The sequence below is a fragment of the Oncorhynchus tshawytscha genome, unplaced genomic scaffold (genome assembly GCF_018296145.1).
Source record: "Oncorhynchus tshawytscha isolate Ot180627B unplaced genomic scaffold, Otsh_v2.0 Un_contig_4685_pilon_pilon, whole genome shotgun sequence".
Lineage (NCBI taxonomy): Eukaryota > Metazoa > Chordata > Actinopteri > Salmoniformes > Salmonidae > Oncorhynchus > Oncorhynchus tshawytscha.
In genome coordinates, this window is record NW_024609567.1 from 155,932 (window position 1) to 170,417 (window position 14,486).

Sequence of the window (14,486 nt, forward strand, 5' to 3'; positions counted from 1 at the left end):
CAGGGACACAGCCGTGCAGGTTGATCCCCCTTTAGTACAGGGACACAGCCCATGCAGCACAGCCGTGCAGGTTGATCCCCTTTAGTACAGGGACATGATGATGGTGATGATGTGAACCTCTCACTCCATTCTGCTCGGTGTAGCCTGAGACTCCAATATCAAAAGCTCTTCCTGTTGTCATTTCATTTACATCACAAATAGAGATTTACTTCAGAAATATGAAAATGTGCCTTTTAACTAGTCCAGGACATCACACAGGACCTCGTCTATCAGCACGTCGTTGTCGCCCACAGGTATGTCCTGACACAGCTGCTCCCTGAAGGCCAGAGCGATGGTGTAGGGCTTCCCCTTGGGGTGCTTCATACAGCGTTCCAGGTATGAGTCGTAGAAGCCCTTCCCTCGGCCCAGACGATTCCCATTCCTGTCAAATCCCAGGCCTGGCATCAAGATCAGGTCAAGACCTCCTGCATGGGAGGAAGACATGACAATACATGAATGAGGAGGAGGCTTACTAGAATACATTATGAACCATTTTTCAGAGAGCTGATGCCATCTCAGAATGTAAACCTGTTATCTGGGTCAGAGGTTATACAGCAGTGGTGATATAGGTCTATAGTTAGCCATCTCTATGCATGTTTAAAACAGTATGTCCGATCTTCAACCTCAATTACAATACATCTTGTTAAAGCGTTGCCTTACCCCTGTATGGTGATCCAAGTTCAACACTATGAAAGGATTGGTTGGTTCAAGAACATGAAAGGAGTTTCTCAAAGCTATAAAACAACGCTGTTCATCCTATTTAAAACAGAAATACACTTCACCCTACAAAATAAATGTGGCTAAAAATGCTATTGTTGCTTCGTAGCAGTGAACTGCAGGCCTGCTTCAATAAATGCCAGAACTAAAACATGCATTGCCAGTTCTACAGTCTCCAGCATGATCAATTCTTTATAATTCCATCAGACCCAACAAGCTACAGATTCTCTGTGGGTCAAAAGATGGATGGTGTTGGATCAATATTTCACAACATCCTGGTGTAACCATAGCATCAAGTGCTCGCTGACAACCCAAAGAAATAACAGATGATGATTCACAGAATGTTTCTTAACACGTCTGATATCAGGGCCCGTATGTATCAATCGTCTCAGGGTAGGAGTGCTGATCTAGAATCAGTTTTGCCTTTACGGTTAAAATGAACAAGATTACATGGAAAGAGTGGACCTGATCCTAGACTTTATGAATGAGGCACCAGGCTTCTGGTGATGATGTGAACCTCTCACTCCATTCTGCTCGGTGTAGCCTGAGACTCCAATATCAAAATCTCTTCCTGTTGTCACGCAACCATGACGTTCATGAATCATTTATGCAGATTAAGCAGGGACATTATGCATACACGTTCCTCACAACAGCAGCAGGTTGGGGATGCCATACTGCTGTGGTCTCTTCTCCGGCCCTCCAGACTGCAGGGTAACATCCATCTATTATTGATGCATAAAGCCTACTGTTGTTCACATGACTCATCTGGCATCACATCCTCCCCTTTAAATGGCAGTAAGGATGTAATGCTAACAATCAAACCCTGATAGTTATTGACACGCTCACACACACACACACACACACACACACACACACACACACACACACACACACACACACACACACACACACACACACACACACACACACACACACACACACACACACACGTGTAAATAACACAGAGCCCAATCAAAGGCCTCTGTTATCGACTCCAGTCTTTTCTATTCCTAGCCAATAACAAAGATCTCAGATGAATGTTAAATCATTCACTTTCTGAAGGACATCTACTCCTGCTGTGCCAAAATGCCATTGCCCCTTTTATCTCTCTGCTGCGTGTTCTCTCTCTCTCTGCTGTATTCTCTCCCTCTCTCTGCTGTGTTCTCTCTCTCTCTCTGCTGTGTTCTCTCTCTCTGCTGTGTTCTCTCTCTCGTTCTCTGCTGTGTTCTCTCCCTCTCTCTGCTGTGTTCGCTTTCTCTCTCTGCTGTGTTCGCTCTCTCTCTCTGCTGTGTTCGCTCTCTCTCTCTGCTGTGTTCGCTCTCTCTCTCTGCTGTGTTCGCTCTCTCTCTCTCTCTCTGCTGTGTTCTCTCTCTCTGCTGCTGTGTTCTCTCTCTCTCTCTCTCTCTGCTGTGTTCTCTCTCTCCCTCTCTGCTGTGTGTTCTCTCTCTCTCTCTCTCTCTGCTGTGTTCTCTCTCTCGCTCTGCTGTGTGTTCTCTCTCTGCTGTGTTCGCTCTCTCTCCTGTGTTCGCTTTCTCTCTCTGCTGTGTTCGCTCTCTCTCTCTCTGCTGTGTGTTCTCTCTCTCTCTCTGCTGTGTTCGCTCTCTCTCTCTGCTGTGTTCGCTCTCTCTCTCTGCTGTGTTCGTTCTCTCTCTCTCTCTCTCTCTCTCTCTCTGCTGTGTTCTCTCTCTCTGCTGTGTGTTCTCTCTCTCTCTGCTGTGTGTTCTCTCTCTCTGCTGTGTGTTCTCTCTCTCTCTGCTGTGTTCTCTCTCTCTCTCTGCTGTGTTCGCTCTCTCTCTCTCTCTCTCTCTCTCTGCTGTGTTCTCTCTCTCTCTGCTGTGTGTCTCTCTCTCTCTCTGCTGTGTGTTCTCTCTCTCTCTCTGCTGTGTGTTCTCTCTCTCTCTCTCTCTGCTGTGTGTTCGCTCTCTCTCTCTCGCTCTGCTGTGTTCGCTCTCTCTCTCTCTCTGCTGTGTTCTCTCTCTCTCGCTCTGCTGCTGTCTCTCTCTCTCTCTCTCTCTCTCTGCTGTGTTCTCTCTCTCTGCTGTGTGTTGTGTGTTCTCGCTCTCTCTCGCTCTGCTGTGTTCTCTCTCTCTCTGCTCTCTCTCTCTCGCTCTGCTGCTCTGCTGTGTTCGCTCTCTCTCTCTCTGCTGTGTTCTCTCTCTCTCTCTCTGCTGTGTTCTCTCTCTCTCTGCTCGCTCTGCTGTGTTCTCTCTCTCTCGCTCTGCTGTGTCTCTCTCTCTCTCGCTCTGCTGTGTTCTCTCTCTCTCTCTCTCTGCTGTGTTCTCTCTCTCTCTCTCTGCTGTGTTCTCTCTCTCTCTGCTGTGTCTCGCTCTCTGCTCTGCTGTGTTCTCTCTCTCTCTGTGTGTTCTCTCTCTCTGCTGTGTTCTCTCGCTCTGCTGTGTTCTCTCTCTCTCTGCTGTGTTCTCTCTCTCTCTGCTGTGTCTCTGTGTGTTCTCTCTCTCGCTCTGCTGTGTTCTCTCTCTCTCTCTCGCTCTGCTGTGCTCTCTCTCGCTCTGCTGTGTTCGCTCTCTCGCTCTGCTGTGTTCGCTCTCTCGCTCTGCTCTGCTCTGCTGTGTTCGCTCTCTCGCTCTGCTGTGTTCGCTCTCTCGCTCTGCTGTGTCTCTCTCTCTCTCTTCGCTCTCTCTCTGCTGTGTTCGCTCTCTCTCTGCTGTGTTCTCTCTCTCTCTGCTGTGTTCTCTCTCTCTCTGCTGTGTTCTCTCTCTCTCTGCTGTGTTCGCTCTCTCTCTCTGCTGTGTTCGCTCTCTCTCTCTGCTGTGTTCGCTCTCTCTCTCTGCTGTGTTCGCTCTCTCGCTCTGCTGTGTTCTCTCGCTCTGCTGCTGTGCTCTCTCTCTCTGCTGTGTTCTGCTCTCTCTCTGCTGTGTTCGCTCTCTCTCTCTGCTGTGTCTCTCTGCTGTGTTCTCTCTCTCTGCTGTGTTCGCTCTCTCTCTGCTGTGTTGCTCTCTCTCTCTGCTGTGTTCTCTCTCTCTCTCTGCTGTGTTCTCTCTCTCTCTGCTGTGTTCGCTCTCTCTCTCTGCTGTGTTCGCTCTCTCTCTCTCTGCTGTTCTCTCTCTCTCTGCTGTGTTTCTCTCTCTCTCTGCTGTGTTCTCTCTCTCTCTCTGCTGTGTTCTCTCTCTCTCTCTGCTGTGTTCTCTCTCTCTCTGCTGTGTTCTCTCTCTCTCTCTGCTGTGTTCTCTCTCTCTCTGCTGTGTTGTTCTCTCTCTCTCTCTCTCTGCTGTATTCTCTCTCTCTCTCTGCTGTGTCTGCTCTCTCTCTCTCTGCTGTGTTCTGCTCTCTCTCTCTGCTGTGTTCTCTCTCTCTCTCTGCTGTGTTCTCTCTCTCGCTCTGCTGTGTTCTCTCTCTGCTGTGTTCGCTCTCTCCCTCTCTGCTGTGTTCTCTCTCTCTCTCTGCTGTGTTCTCTCTCTCTCTCTGCTGTGTCTCTCTCTCTCTCTGCTGTGTTCGCTCTCTCTCTGCTGTGTTCTCTCTCTCTCTGCTGTGTTCGCTCTCTCTCTGCTGCTGTGTTCTCTCTCTCTCTGCTGTGTTCGCTCTCTCTCTCTCTCGCTCTCTCTCTCTCTCTGCTGTGTGTTCTCTCTCTGCTGTGTGTTCTCTCTCTCTCTGCTGTGTTCTCTCTCTCTGCTGTGTGTTCTTCTCTCTCTCTCTCTGCTGTGTGTTCTCTCTCTCTCTGCTGTGTGTTTCTCTCTCTCTGTGTGTTCTCTCTGTGTTCTCTCTCTCTCTGCTGTGTCTCTCTCTCTCTCTCTGCTGTGTGTTCTCTCTCTCTGCTGTGTTCTCTCTCTCGCTCTGCTGTGTTCTCTCTCTCGCTCTGCTGTGTTTCTCTCTCTCTCTGCTGTGTTCGCTCTCTCTCTCTGCTGTGTTCGCTCTCTCTCTCTGCTGTGTTCGCTCTCTCTCTCTGCTGTGTTCGCTCTCTCTCTCTGCTGTGTTCGCTCTCTCTCTCTGCTGTGTTCGCTCTCTCTCTCTGCTGTGTTCGCTCTCTCTCTCTGCTGTGTTGCTCTCTCTCTGCTGTGTTCTCTCTCTCTCTGCTGTGTTCGCTCTCTCTCTCTGCTGTGTCTGTGTTGCTCTCTCTCTCTCTCCGTGTTCGCTCTCTCTCTCTCTCTGCTGTGTTCGCTCTCTCTCTCTCTCTCCTGTGTTCGCTCTCTCTCTCTCTCTCTGCTGTTCTCTCTCTCTGCTGTGTTCTCTCTCTCTGCTGTGTCTCTCTCTGCTGTGTTCTCTCTCTCTCTGCTGTGTTCTCTCTCTCTCTGCTGTGTTCTCTCTCTCTCTCTGTGTTGTCTCTCTCTCTCTGCTGTTGTTCTCTCTCTCTGTGTCTCTCTCTCTCTCTCTCTGCTGTGTTCTTCTCTCTCTCTCTCTGCTGTGTTCTCTCTCTCTCTGCTGTGTGTTCTCTTCTCTCTCTCTCTCTCTGCTGTGTTCTCTCTCTCTCTGCTGTGTCTCTCTCTCTCTGTGTTCTCCCTCTCTGCTGTGTTCTCCCTCTCTGCTGTGTTCTCCCTCTCTGCTGTGTTCTCCCTCTCTGCTGTGTTCTCTCTCTCTGCTGTGTTCTCTCTCTCTGCTGTGTTCTCCTCTCTGCTGTGTTCGCTCTCTCTCTCTGCTGTGTTCGCTCTCTCTCTCTGCTGCTGCTGTGTTCTCTCTCTCTCTGCTGTGTTCTCTCTCTCTCTGCTGTATTCTCTCTCTCTCTCTCTGCTGTGTTCTCTCTCTCTCTCTGCTGTGTTCTCTCTCTCTCTCTCTCTGCTGTGTTCTCTCTCTCTCTCTGCTGTGTTCTCTCTCTCTCTCTCTCTGCTGTGTTCTCTCTCTCTCTCTGCTGTGTTCTCTCTCTCTCTCTGCTGTGTTCTCTCTCTCTCTCTGCTGTGTTCTCTCTCTCTCTCTGCTGTGTTCTCTCTCTCTCTCTGTTCTCTCTCTCTCTCTGCTGTGTTCTCTCTCTCTCTGTGTTCTCTCTCTCTCTCTCTCTCTCTCTGCTGTGTTCTCTCTCTCTCTCTCTCTCTCTGTGTTCTCTCTCTCTGCTGTTCTCTCTCTCTCTCTCTCTCTCTCTCTCTCTCTCTCTGCTGTGTTCTCTCTCTGCTGTGTTCTCTCTCTCTCTCTCTCTCTGCTGTGTTCTCTCTCTCTGCTGTGTTCTCTCTCTGCTGTGTTCTCTCTCTCTCTGCTGTGTTCTCTCTCTCTCTCTGCTGTGTTCTCTCTCTCTCTGCTGTGTTCTCTCTCTCTCTGCTGTGTTCTCTCTCTCTCTGCTGTGTTCTCTCTCTCTGCTGTGTTCGCTCTCTCTCTGCTGTGTTCGCTCTCTCTCTCTCTGTTCGCTCTCTCTCTGCTGTGTTCTCTCTCTCTCTCTGCTGTCTCTCTCTCTCTCTCTCTCTCTGCTGTGTTCTCTCTCTCTGCTCTCTCTCTGCTGTGTTCTCTCTCTCTCTCTCTCTGCTGTGTTCTCCCTCTCTGCTGTGTTCTCTCTCTGCTGTGTGTCTCTCTCTCTCTGCTGTGTTCTCTCTCTCTCTGCTGTGTTCGCTCTCTCTCTCTCTGCTGTGTTCTCTCTCTCTGCTGTGTCTCTCTGCTGTGTTCGCTCTCTCTCTCTGTGTTTCTCTCTCTCTCTCTCTCTCTCTCTCTCTCTCTCTCTGCTGTGTTCTCTCTCTCTCTCTCTCTGCTGTGTTCTCTCTCTCTCTCTCTGCTGTGTTCTCTCTCTCTCTCTGCTGTGTTCTCTCTCTCTCTGCTCTCTCTCTCTCTGCTGTGTTCTCTCTCTCTCTCTGCTGTGTTCTCTCTCTCTCTCTCTGCTGTATTCTCTTCTCTCTCTGCTGTGTTCTCTCTCTCTCTCTGCTGTGTTCTCTCTCTCTGCTGTCTCTCTATTCTCTCTCTCTCTCTGCTGTGTCTCTCTCTCTCTCTTTCTGCTGTATTCTCTCTCTCTCTGCTGTGTTCTCTCTCTCTCTCTCTCTCTCTCTCTCTCTCTCTCTGCTGTGTTCTCTCTCTCTCTCTCTCTCTCTGCTGTGTCTGCTGTGTTCTCTCTCTCTGCTGTGTTCTCTCTCTCTCTGCTGTGTTCTCTCTCTCTCTGCTGTGTTCTCTCTCTCTCTGCTGTGTTCTCTCTCTCTCTGCTCTCTCTCTCTGCTGTGTTGTTTCTCTCTCTCTCTCTCTCTGTGTTCTCTCTCTCTGCTGTGTTCTCTCTCTCTCTGCTGTCTCTCTCTCTCTCTCTCTCTGCTGTGTTCTCTCTCTCTCTGCTGTGTTCTCTCTCTCTCTCTCTGTGACACCTCTCTCTCTCTCTCTCTCTCTGCTGTGTGTTCTCTCTCTCTGCTGTGTGTTCTCTCTCTCTGCTGTGTGTTCTCTCTCTCTGCTGTGTGTTCTCTCTCTCTCTGCTGTTCTGTGACCTCTCTCTGCTGTGTGTTCTCTCTCTCTCTGCTGTGTTCTCTCTCTCTCTGCTGTGTTCTCTCTCTCTCTGCTGTGTTCTCTCTCTCTCTGCTGTGTTCTCTCTCTCTCTCTGCTGTGTTCTCTCTCTCTCTGTCGTGTTCTCTCTCTCTCTCTGCTGTGTGTTCTCTCTCTCTCTGCTGTCTTCTCTGCTGTGTTCTCTCTCTCTCTCTCTGCTGTGTTCTCTCTCTCTCTCTCTCTGTGTTCTGTCTCTCTCTGCTCTCTCTCTCTCTCTCTCTGCTGTGTTCTCTCTCTCTCTCTCTGCTGTGTTCTCTCTCTCTGCTGTTCTCTCTCTCTCTTCTCTCTCTCTGCTGTGTTCTCTCTCTCGCTCTCTGCTGTGTTCTCTCTCGCTCTCTGCCGTGGTCTCTCTCTCTGCCGTGGTCTCTCAATTCAAGGGGCTTTATTGGCATGGGAAACGTGTTAACATTGCCAAAGCAAGTGAGGTAGATAATTGAGCCGTGGTCTCTCTCTCTCTGCCATGGTCTCTCTCTCTCTGCCATGGTCTAGCTCTCTCTCTCTGTCATGTTCTCTCTCCACATGTAAGTAAGTATCTGAACAAGAGGAAAATGCTTTGAAACAAGTTTCAGATGCTCAGCAGGATGTCAATCCTGGCAGGTAGCAATTTGTGTTGTGTTGTCACACACACACACACACACACACACACACACACACACACACACACACACCACACCTCCAGACCTTTGCTTTCTATGCACCCCAGGACAAAGAGACAAATGAGGATGGAACTTCTGTTATGAAAAGAGGGGGAAATAATATGGTCTAAAACCTTCTGTCAGCTACTGGGAATATTCAAGGTACTTGGAATAAGGTGCCCTTCTTGTTGCTATGTGAAAACCATGACGATAATCAAAGCAAATTTGGTGGCACGGCAAGACAGACCTTTTTTTCCCCCATCTCTTCTCATGTATTTAAATTTGCTTTGCATTATGGTCTATCTGTAGTTTCCTTGACAACAGCCATGATAGGTTCATGAGAGGTATTCAAGGCTGCAGGACTGAGTCAGAGTAGAGAGAAATTAATCAAACCAGCTGTTCACTGTCAGAGGGAGCCCTAAACTGAAGACGCGATTGGTTGGTATACAGAGACTATAGAAAGGCTCCACCCCCTCGAACTTTTTTCACATTTTCTTGCATTTTTAAGTGGGATTGAAATAGATTTAACTGTTGTTTTAAGTCAATATATATATATATATATATTTTTTTTTTTATATTTTTTTTTACAAATGAATAGAAAATAAACAACTAAAATAGTCATTGCAAAACTATTCACCCTCTTTGTTTAGGCAAACCTAAATGAGTTATTTGGCTTAACAAATCAAATAAGGACTCCCTCTGTGTGAAATAACAAGGGTTGACATGATTTTTTAATGACTATACTTTCCTCTGTCCCCCATACATACAACATATGTAAGGTCCCTCTGTCAAATATTATATTTCTAGCACAGATTCAACTACAAAGACCAGGGAGCTTTATCGAAAGCCTCATAAAGGAGGGCAGTGATTGGTAGATGGGTAACAATAACAAATTAGACATGGAATATATCTTTAAGCATGGTCAAGGTAATAATGATGCTGTGGATGATGTATTAAACCACCAAGACACATCAAAGATGCAGTCGTGCTTCTGAACTGAGCTGCAGGACAGGAAGGAAACTGCTTAGGGACGTCACCATGAGGCCATTGGTGACTTTAAAACAGCTAGAGTTCAGTGGCTGTGATGGGAGAAAACTAAGGATGGATCAACAACATTGTAGTGACTCCACAATAATGACCTAAATGACGGAGTGAAAAGAAGAATACAAATATACAGAATACATGCATATCTATGCAACAAGGCACTAAAGTAATACTGCAAAAAAAACAAGAAATGCAAAGCCTTTATGCCAAATCCAACACAACACATCACTGAGTAACTGCCTCCTTATTAAAGCATGGTGGTGGCTGCATCATGGTATGGGTATGCTTGACATCGGCAAAGACTGGGGAGTTTTTCAGGATGAATAGAAACAGGATGGAGCTATGCGCAGGTAAAATCCTAGAGGAAAATCTGCTTCAGTCTGCTTTACACCAGACACTGGGAGAGGAATTCACCTTTCAACAGGACAATAACCTACAACACAAAGCCAAATCTACTGGAGTTGCTTACCAAGAACACAGTGAATGTTCCTGTGGCCAAGTTACAATTTTGACTGAAATCTGCTTGAAAATATATGGTAAGATGTGAAAATTGCTGTCTAGCCATGATCCCCAACACCTTGACAGATCTTGAAGAATTTTCTAAAGAATAATGGGCTAATATTGCACAATACAGGTGTGCAAAGCTCTTAGAGACTTACCCAAGAAGACTGACCGCTGAAATCGCTGCCAAATGTGTTTCTGACATGTATTGACACAGAGGGGCGAATACTTATCTAATCAAGGTATATTAGAGTTTTATTTTTCATTCTTTTTTTTAAATTTAATTTTTTCTTCCACTTTGACATGAGTATTTTGTGAAGATCGTTGACAAAATATAAAAATGAAATGAATTTTTATCCCACTTTGGAATGCAACAAAATGTGAAGAAAGTTAAAGGGAGTGTAGACTTTCTATAGTCACCAACACCAAGAGTGAACCTGGTTACAAGTGAACCGGGTTACAAGTAAACCGGGTTACAAGTGAACGTGGTTACAAGTGATCCTGGTTACAAGTGATCCTGGTTACAGGTGATCCTGGTTACAAGTGAACGTGGTTACAAGTGAACGTGGTTACAAGTGAACGTGGTTACAAGTGAACGTGGTTACAAGTGATCCTGGTTACAAGTGAACGTGGTTACAAGTGAACGTGGTTACAAGTGAACGTGGTTACAGGTGATCCTGGTTACAGGTGATCCTGGTTACAGGTGAATCCTGGTTACAAGTGAACGTGGTTACAAGTGATCCTGGTTACAAGTGAACCTGGTTACAAGTGAACGTGGTTACAGGTGATCCTGGTTACAGGTGATCCTGGTTACAAGTGAACGTGGATACAAGTGAACGTGGTTACAAGTGAACCGGGTTACAGGTGATCCTGGTTACAAGTGAACGTGGTTACAAGTGAACGTGGTTACAAGTGATCCTGGTTACAAGTGAACCGGGTTACAGGTGATCCTGGTTACAGGTGAACGTGGTTACAAGTGAACGTGGTTACAAGTGAACGTGGTTACAAGTGAACGTGGTTACAAGTGATCCTGGTTACAAGTGATCGTGGTTACAAGTGATCCTGGTTACAAGTGATCGTGGTTACAAGTGATCGTGGTTACAAGTGATCGTGGTTACAAGTGATCCTGGTTACAAGTGATCCTGGTTACAGGTGATCCTGGTTACAAGTGAACGTGGTTACAAGTGAACGTGGTTACAAGTGAACGTGGTTACAAGTGAACGTGGTTACAAGTGATCCTGGTTACAAGTGATCCTGGTTACAGGTGATCCTGGTTACAAGTGAACGTGGTTACAAGTGAACCGGGTTACAAGTGAACCGGGTTACAAGTGATCCTGGTTACAAGTGAACGTGGTTACAAGTGAACGTGGTTACAAGTGAACCGGGTTACAAGTGAACCGGGTTACAAGTGATCCTGGTTACAAGTGAACGTGGTTACAAGTGAACCGGGTTACAAGTGAACCGGGTTACAAGTGAACCGGGTTACAAGTGAACCGGGTTACAAGTGAACCTGGTTACTTGAGCTGGTGAGTGGAGTGAGAGCGATAATTAGAATTGACGCAGGTTATTGCCAGACAGGAGTGAATTCATATATATGTAACCGGTGTGAAATGGCTAGCTAGTTATAGCGGGGTGCGCACTAATAGCGTTTCAATCGCTGATGTCACTCGCTCTGAGACCTTGAAGTAGTTGTTCCCCTTGCTCTGCAAGCAGCTTTTGTGTAGCGATGGGTAACGATGCTTTGAGGGAGGCTGTTGTCGATGTGTGCAGAGGGTCCCTGGTTCGAGCCCAGGGGGGGGGCGAGGAGAGGGACGGAAGCAATACTGTTACACAGACACAATGAAGGAGCGGGGTTATGACCAGTTTGGTTCCAGAAGTAATGATGATATTATTTGCACAGCTCAAATAGACTCAGAGAATGCACAACAAACACATTTCCTCCCCAGGCGTCGGTATTTCATATCCTATATAATGATTAAAGCTGTGACGGTCTGGATTAAAATAGCTGAGGTTGACAGAGGAAAAAATAGGTATTCACCATCCAAGAGATTACAATGCTAATAACTGTTATCAATATGATCTTTCTTATTATACAGCAGCAGCAGAGTTGATTACAATAGAATTATGCAACTTCACCAATGATTCACAGTGCTTATTTGGTGCTCAGGGTAGATGTTACCAGATCTAGGATCAGTTTATCCTCCCCCTACCCAATGATTAACCTTTAGGGGGTAAATGACCTTGGATCAGTGTTGGGGCAATTCCATCCTTCCCCTTGCATAATATTTCGATGAAGTGTCACATGACAGGTGTGTGTCCAGACGTAAGATTGTTATTGCAGGAGACGACCATTTTGATCAGTCTTGATGATGATGCTATACCACCATCTTGTGGAGGAAACCAAAACAGGAACTTTGATCTGACACTGATATGGTGTCCCTCGTTGGAGACTGTGCACGCATCCCAAATGGCACCCTTTCCCCTAAATAGTGCACTACTTCTGAACAGGGCCCATAGGGGAACAAAGATTAACTGTGTATAAGGGAAGAAAGATGAACATTGCAAGGCCGTGCCAGGATTTAGGTCATTCCAACAAATAGGTCATAAGTGTGCTATGATACACACAGATGGTAATATACAACAGGCAAACTAAAGTACAATATGTCAACACACACTGTGAGGATCGTATCACCATAGGGCACCCTGTGTGTGTGTGTGTGTGTGTGTGTGTGTGTGTGTTTTCAACCTTATCAGGTCCATAATGTCCTGACAAGGTAGGAAAACAGTCAGGACTTTTTTCATGTCCTGAATTCGTTAACATTTTATTTTACGCTTAAGAGTTAGGTTTAGGTTAGGCATTTGGGTTTGAGTTAGGTTGAAGGTTATGGGTTAGGGAAAATAGGATTTTGATTGGGAATACATTTTTACCCCCCAAAAAGTAGAAAATGAATCACGAAAACTAAGCACTGTGCGTGTGTGTGGCCCTATGTGTGTACTGAAAGAAGGTGCCATCACGCTTACCTGACTCGGTAGGATATAAAGGATATTTGGTTGTTGTGTAAAACCAATAAAGAGATCACAGAAAAATAGAATAGGTTCTCACACAAAGTGGACGGACTCCAACGTCTTCTTCTTCGTGATTTTTTCTTTTTTTTCTTTCTTGCAGCAGCAGGGCAAAAAGCTTGTGTGTGTGTGTGTGTGTGTGTGTGTGTAGACTAACACTAACCTGTCTCCAAGGCCTCCTCTCTGGTGTTGTCGTCGGCGGCAGGCTGTCTGATGTTCCAAGAAGTCAGAGGCAGTGACATCATATCCTCCATGCTGGTGAGCTTCACCATGTCCATGTGGTTACTGGTGCCCTGGGTCAAGTAGTTGGGCATAAAGCAGGTCTTACCGTGCTTAAACAAGTCCTGAATGATCTCCTCTGTTCTCACCTCGTCGTGCATGCTGAGGAACACAGCGATGCGCTCACACCTGGCATACTTGGGGTGCTTGAAGAGCTGGTTGAGAGGAGAGTATAAACGGGTTAGTGTAGGCACAGGTTTTCTACTTCCCTGTTATTTACGGAGCAAATTACATCAATTAATGCATGTAAATTAACCATTCAAAATGTGCCGTTAGGTTTTATGAAAGTAATGAGGTATGAGGTGTTAGACTGGTATGATTACAGCATTAAGGTACTGCCAGTTTAACACTCTAGGAGGTCACCAACTGGAGACATCTGACAAACAAATTGTTTGAGTTATTTGATTATTTTAAAAGCAATATCGTCTATCTGTTAGTAAAAGACAAGTTACATATAATTGAAAGCATTCATGGCTAGGTGTCTTCTGTCTTCTTGACAATACTAAACACAAAAGTAGCTATAGAGAACAATAGTAATGGCATGTTTTTGGAGGCACCAACCCTACCCTGGTTCACACTAAATCAGGCTTTGGCTCCACAGGCTGTCTAGCCACACACCGGGTTACCAGGTGCTGATGGGGGGGGGGGCTCCAGGGGTCCTCGGGAGTGGGCTGGGGGTCCATGGCCGGGTTGGTTAAGACCCCCAACACCCCCCACCTGGGATCCACCACGAGGGGGTGCCACTGGTCGTTAATTTTGGGATAAATGCCCAAAAATGAAGTATGCGGTAAACACAGGCTTAGATCTTAAATGTTTGTTCTATGAGATCATCTCCATCAACTAACATTATTTTGTGATTTTCAAAAAAATTATCTGAAAAAGCACATAAAAGGCTGCCTAATTCATAAAGGTCATGTGATATTATCTCATAGAGCAAAACATACCAGATATCCTAATGCAACATTCAAATGAACTGGGAACTCGGAAATCTCAGACTTCTGAGTGAAAAAAAAAACGAACTCTGACTGGATTCTTTTTTGAAAGGTCAACTGGGAATTCCAAGTCCAAAACTCTGGCACCTTTCTAGAGCACCGAATTTCCGAAATGAAGATCACTGACGTCGTGATTTGATCTCTTTTTTCCAAGTTCCCATTTGTCATGAAAGCACCATAAACCTGTGTTAATCTCAGATCTAATTTTCGACATTTATACCAGAACCCCATTTTTTCCGCATTCAATTTCCCATTGGAATGGCTGAACGAAACAGATTTCCGGTTTTTAGGACTACAAACTGGTGAGCTCTATTGGCCACGCGACGATGACGACAGGACACATGCATACACAAAATGAGTTTGTAGCGTTGTAAAAAAAAATACACGAGCACACTGTAAATGTGATACCCAGTTTTTTGTTACCTTTTGCGAAATGACTCGAGACTGGCGAAGTTTCTCTTGATCGTCCAACGCAGCTACTCGTTTCTTTATTTCTCTCCTCATAGCTTGTTTGGCTGCACGCAAGGCGGCCATGCTGGCTAATGTAAAACTCGTGTCCAAAGATAAAAATGTTGCAATGTGTGTGAGTTCAGGGAAGGCAACAAAGTTAGGCTGGCCTTGAAATGAGCAAATTCTACATTTGGATTGGACTCAGCTAGCCACGCCAATCAATCATTAAACAGACTGCAATAACATAATGATCATCTATCTATATGGCTATCACACTACCCCACTGGCATTATTTGACAGCCCAGTGACGTGTGAAGGATTGTCTGTGACGTCACCGCCAGTTTAACAGTCGGAGTTGAAGTGTAAAAAGTAACAA

At 46.1% G+C, this 14,486-nt stretch overlaps 1 protein-coding gene across 1 annotated transcript; it reads right to left on the minus strand.

The window, feature by feature from the left end:
* Positions 1-186: 186 nt before the first annotated feature.
* On the minus strand, positions 187-14,387 carry mthfs (5,10-methenyltetrahydrofolate synthetase (5-formyltetrahydrofolate cyclo-ligase)). The gene is made up of 3 exons (XM_042315941.1): positions 14,084-14,387; positions 12,553-12,823; positions 187-464 (listed from the first exon to the last, which is right to left on the minus strand). Exons 1-3 carry the CDS (start codon positions 14,192-14,194, stop codon positions 238-240), a joined length of 609 nt encoding a protein of 202 aa, XP_042171875.1. The 5' UTR covers positions 14,195-14,387; the 3' UTR covers positions 187-237.
* Between the last annotated feature and the right edge of the window lie 99 nt (positions 14,388-14,486).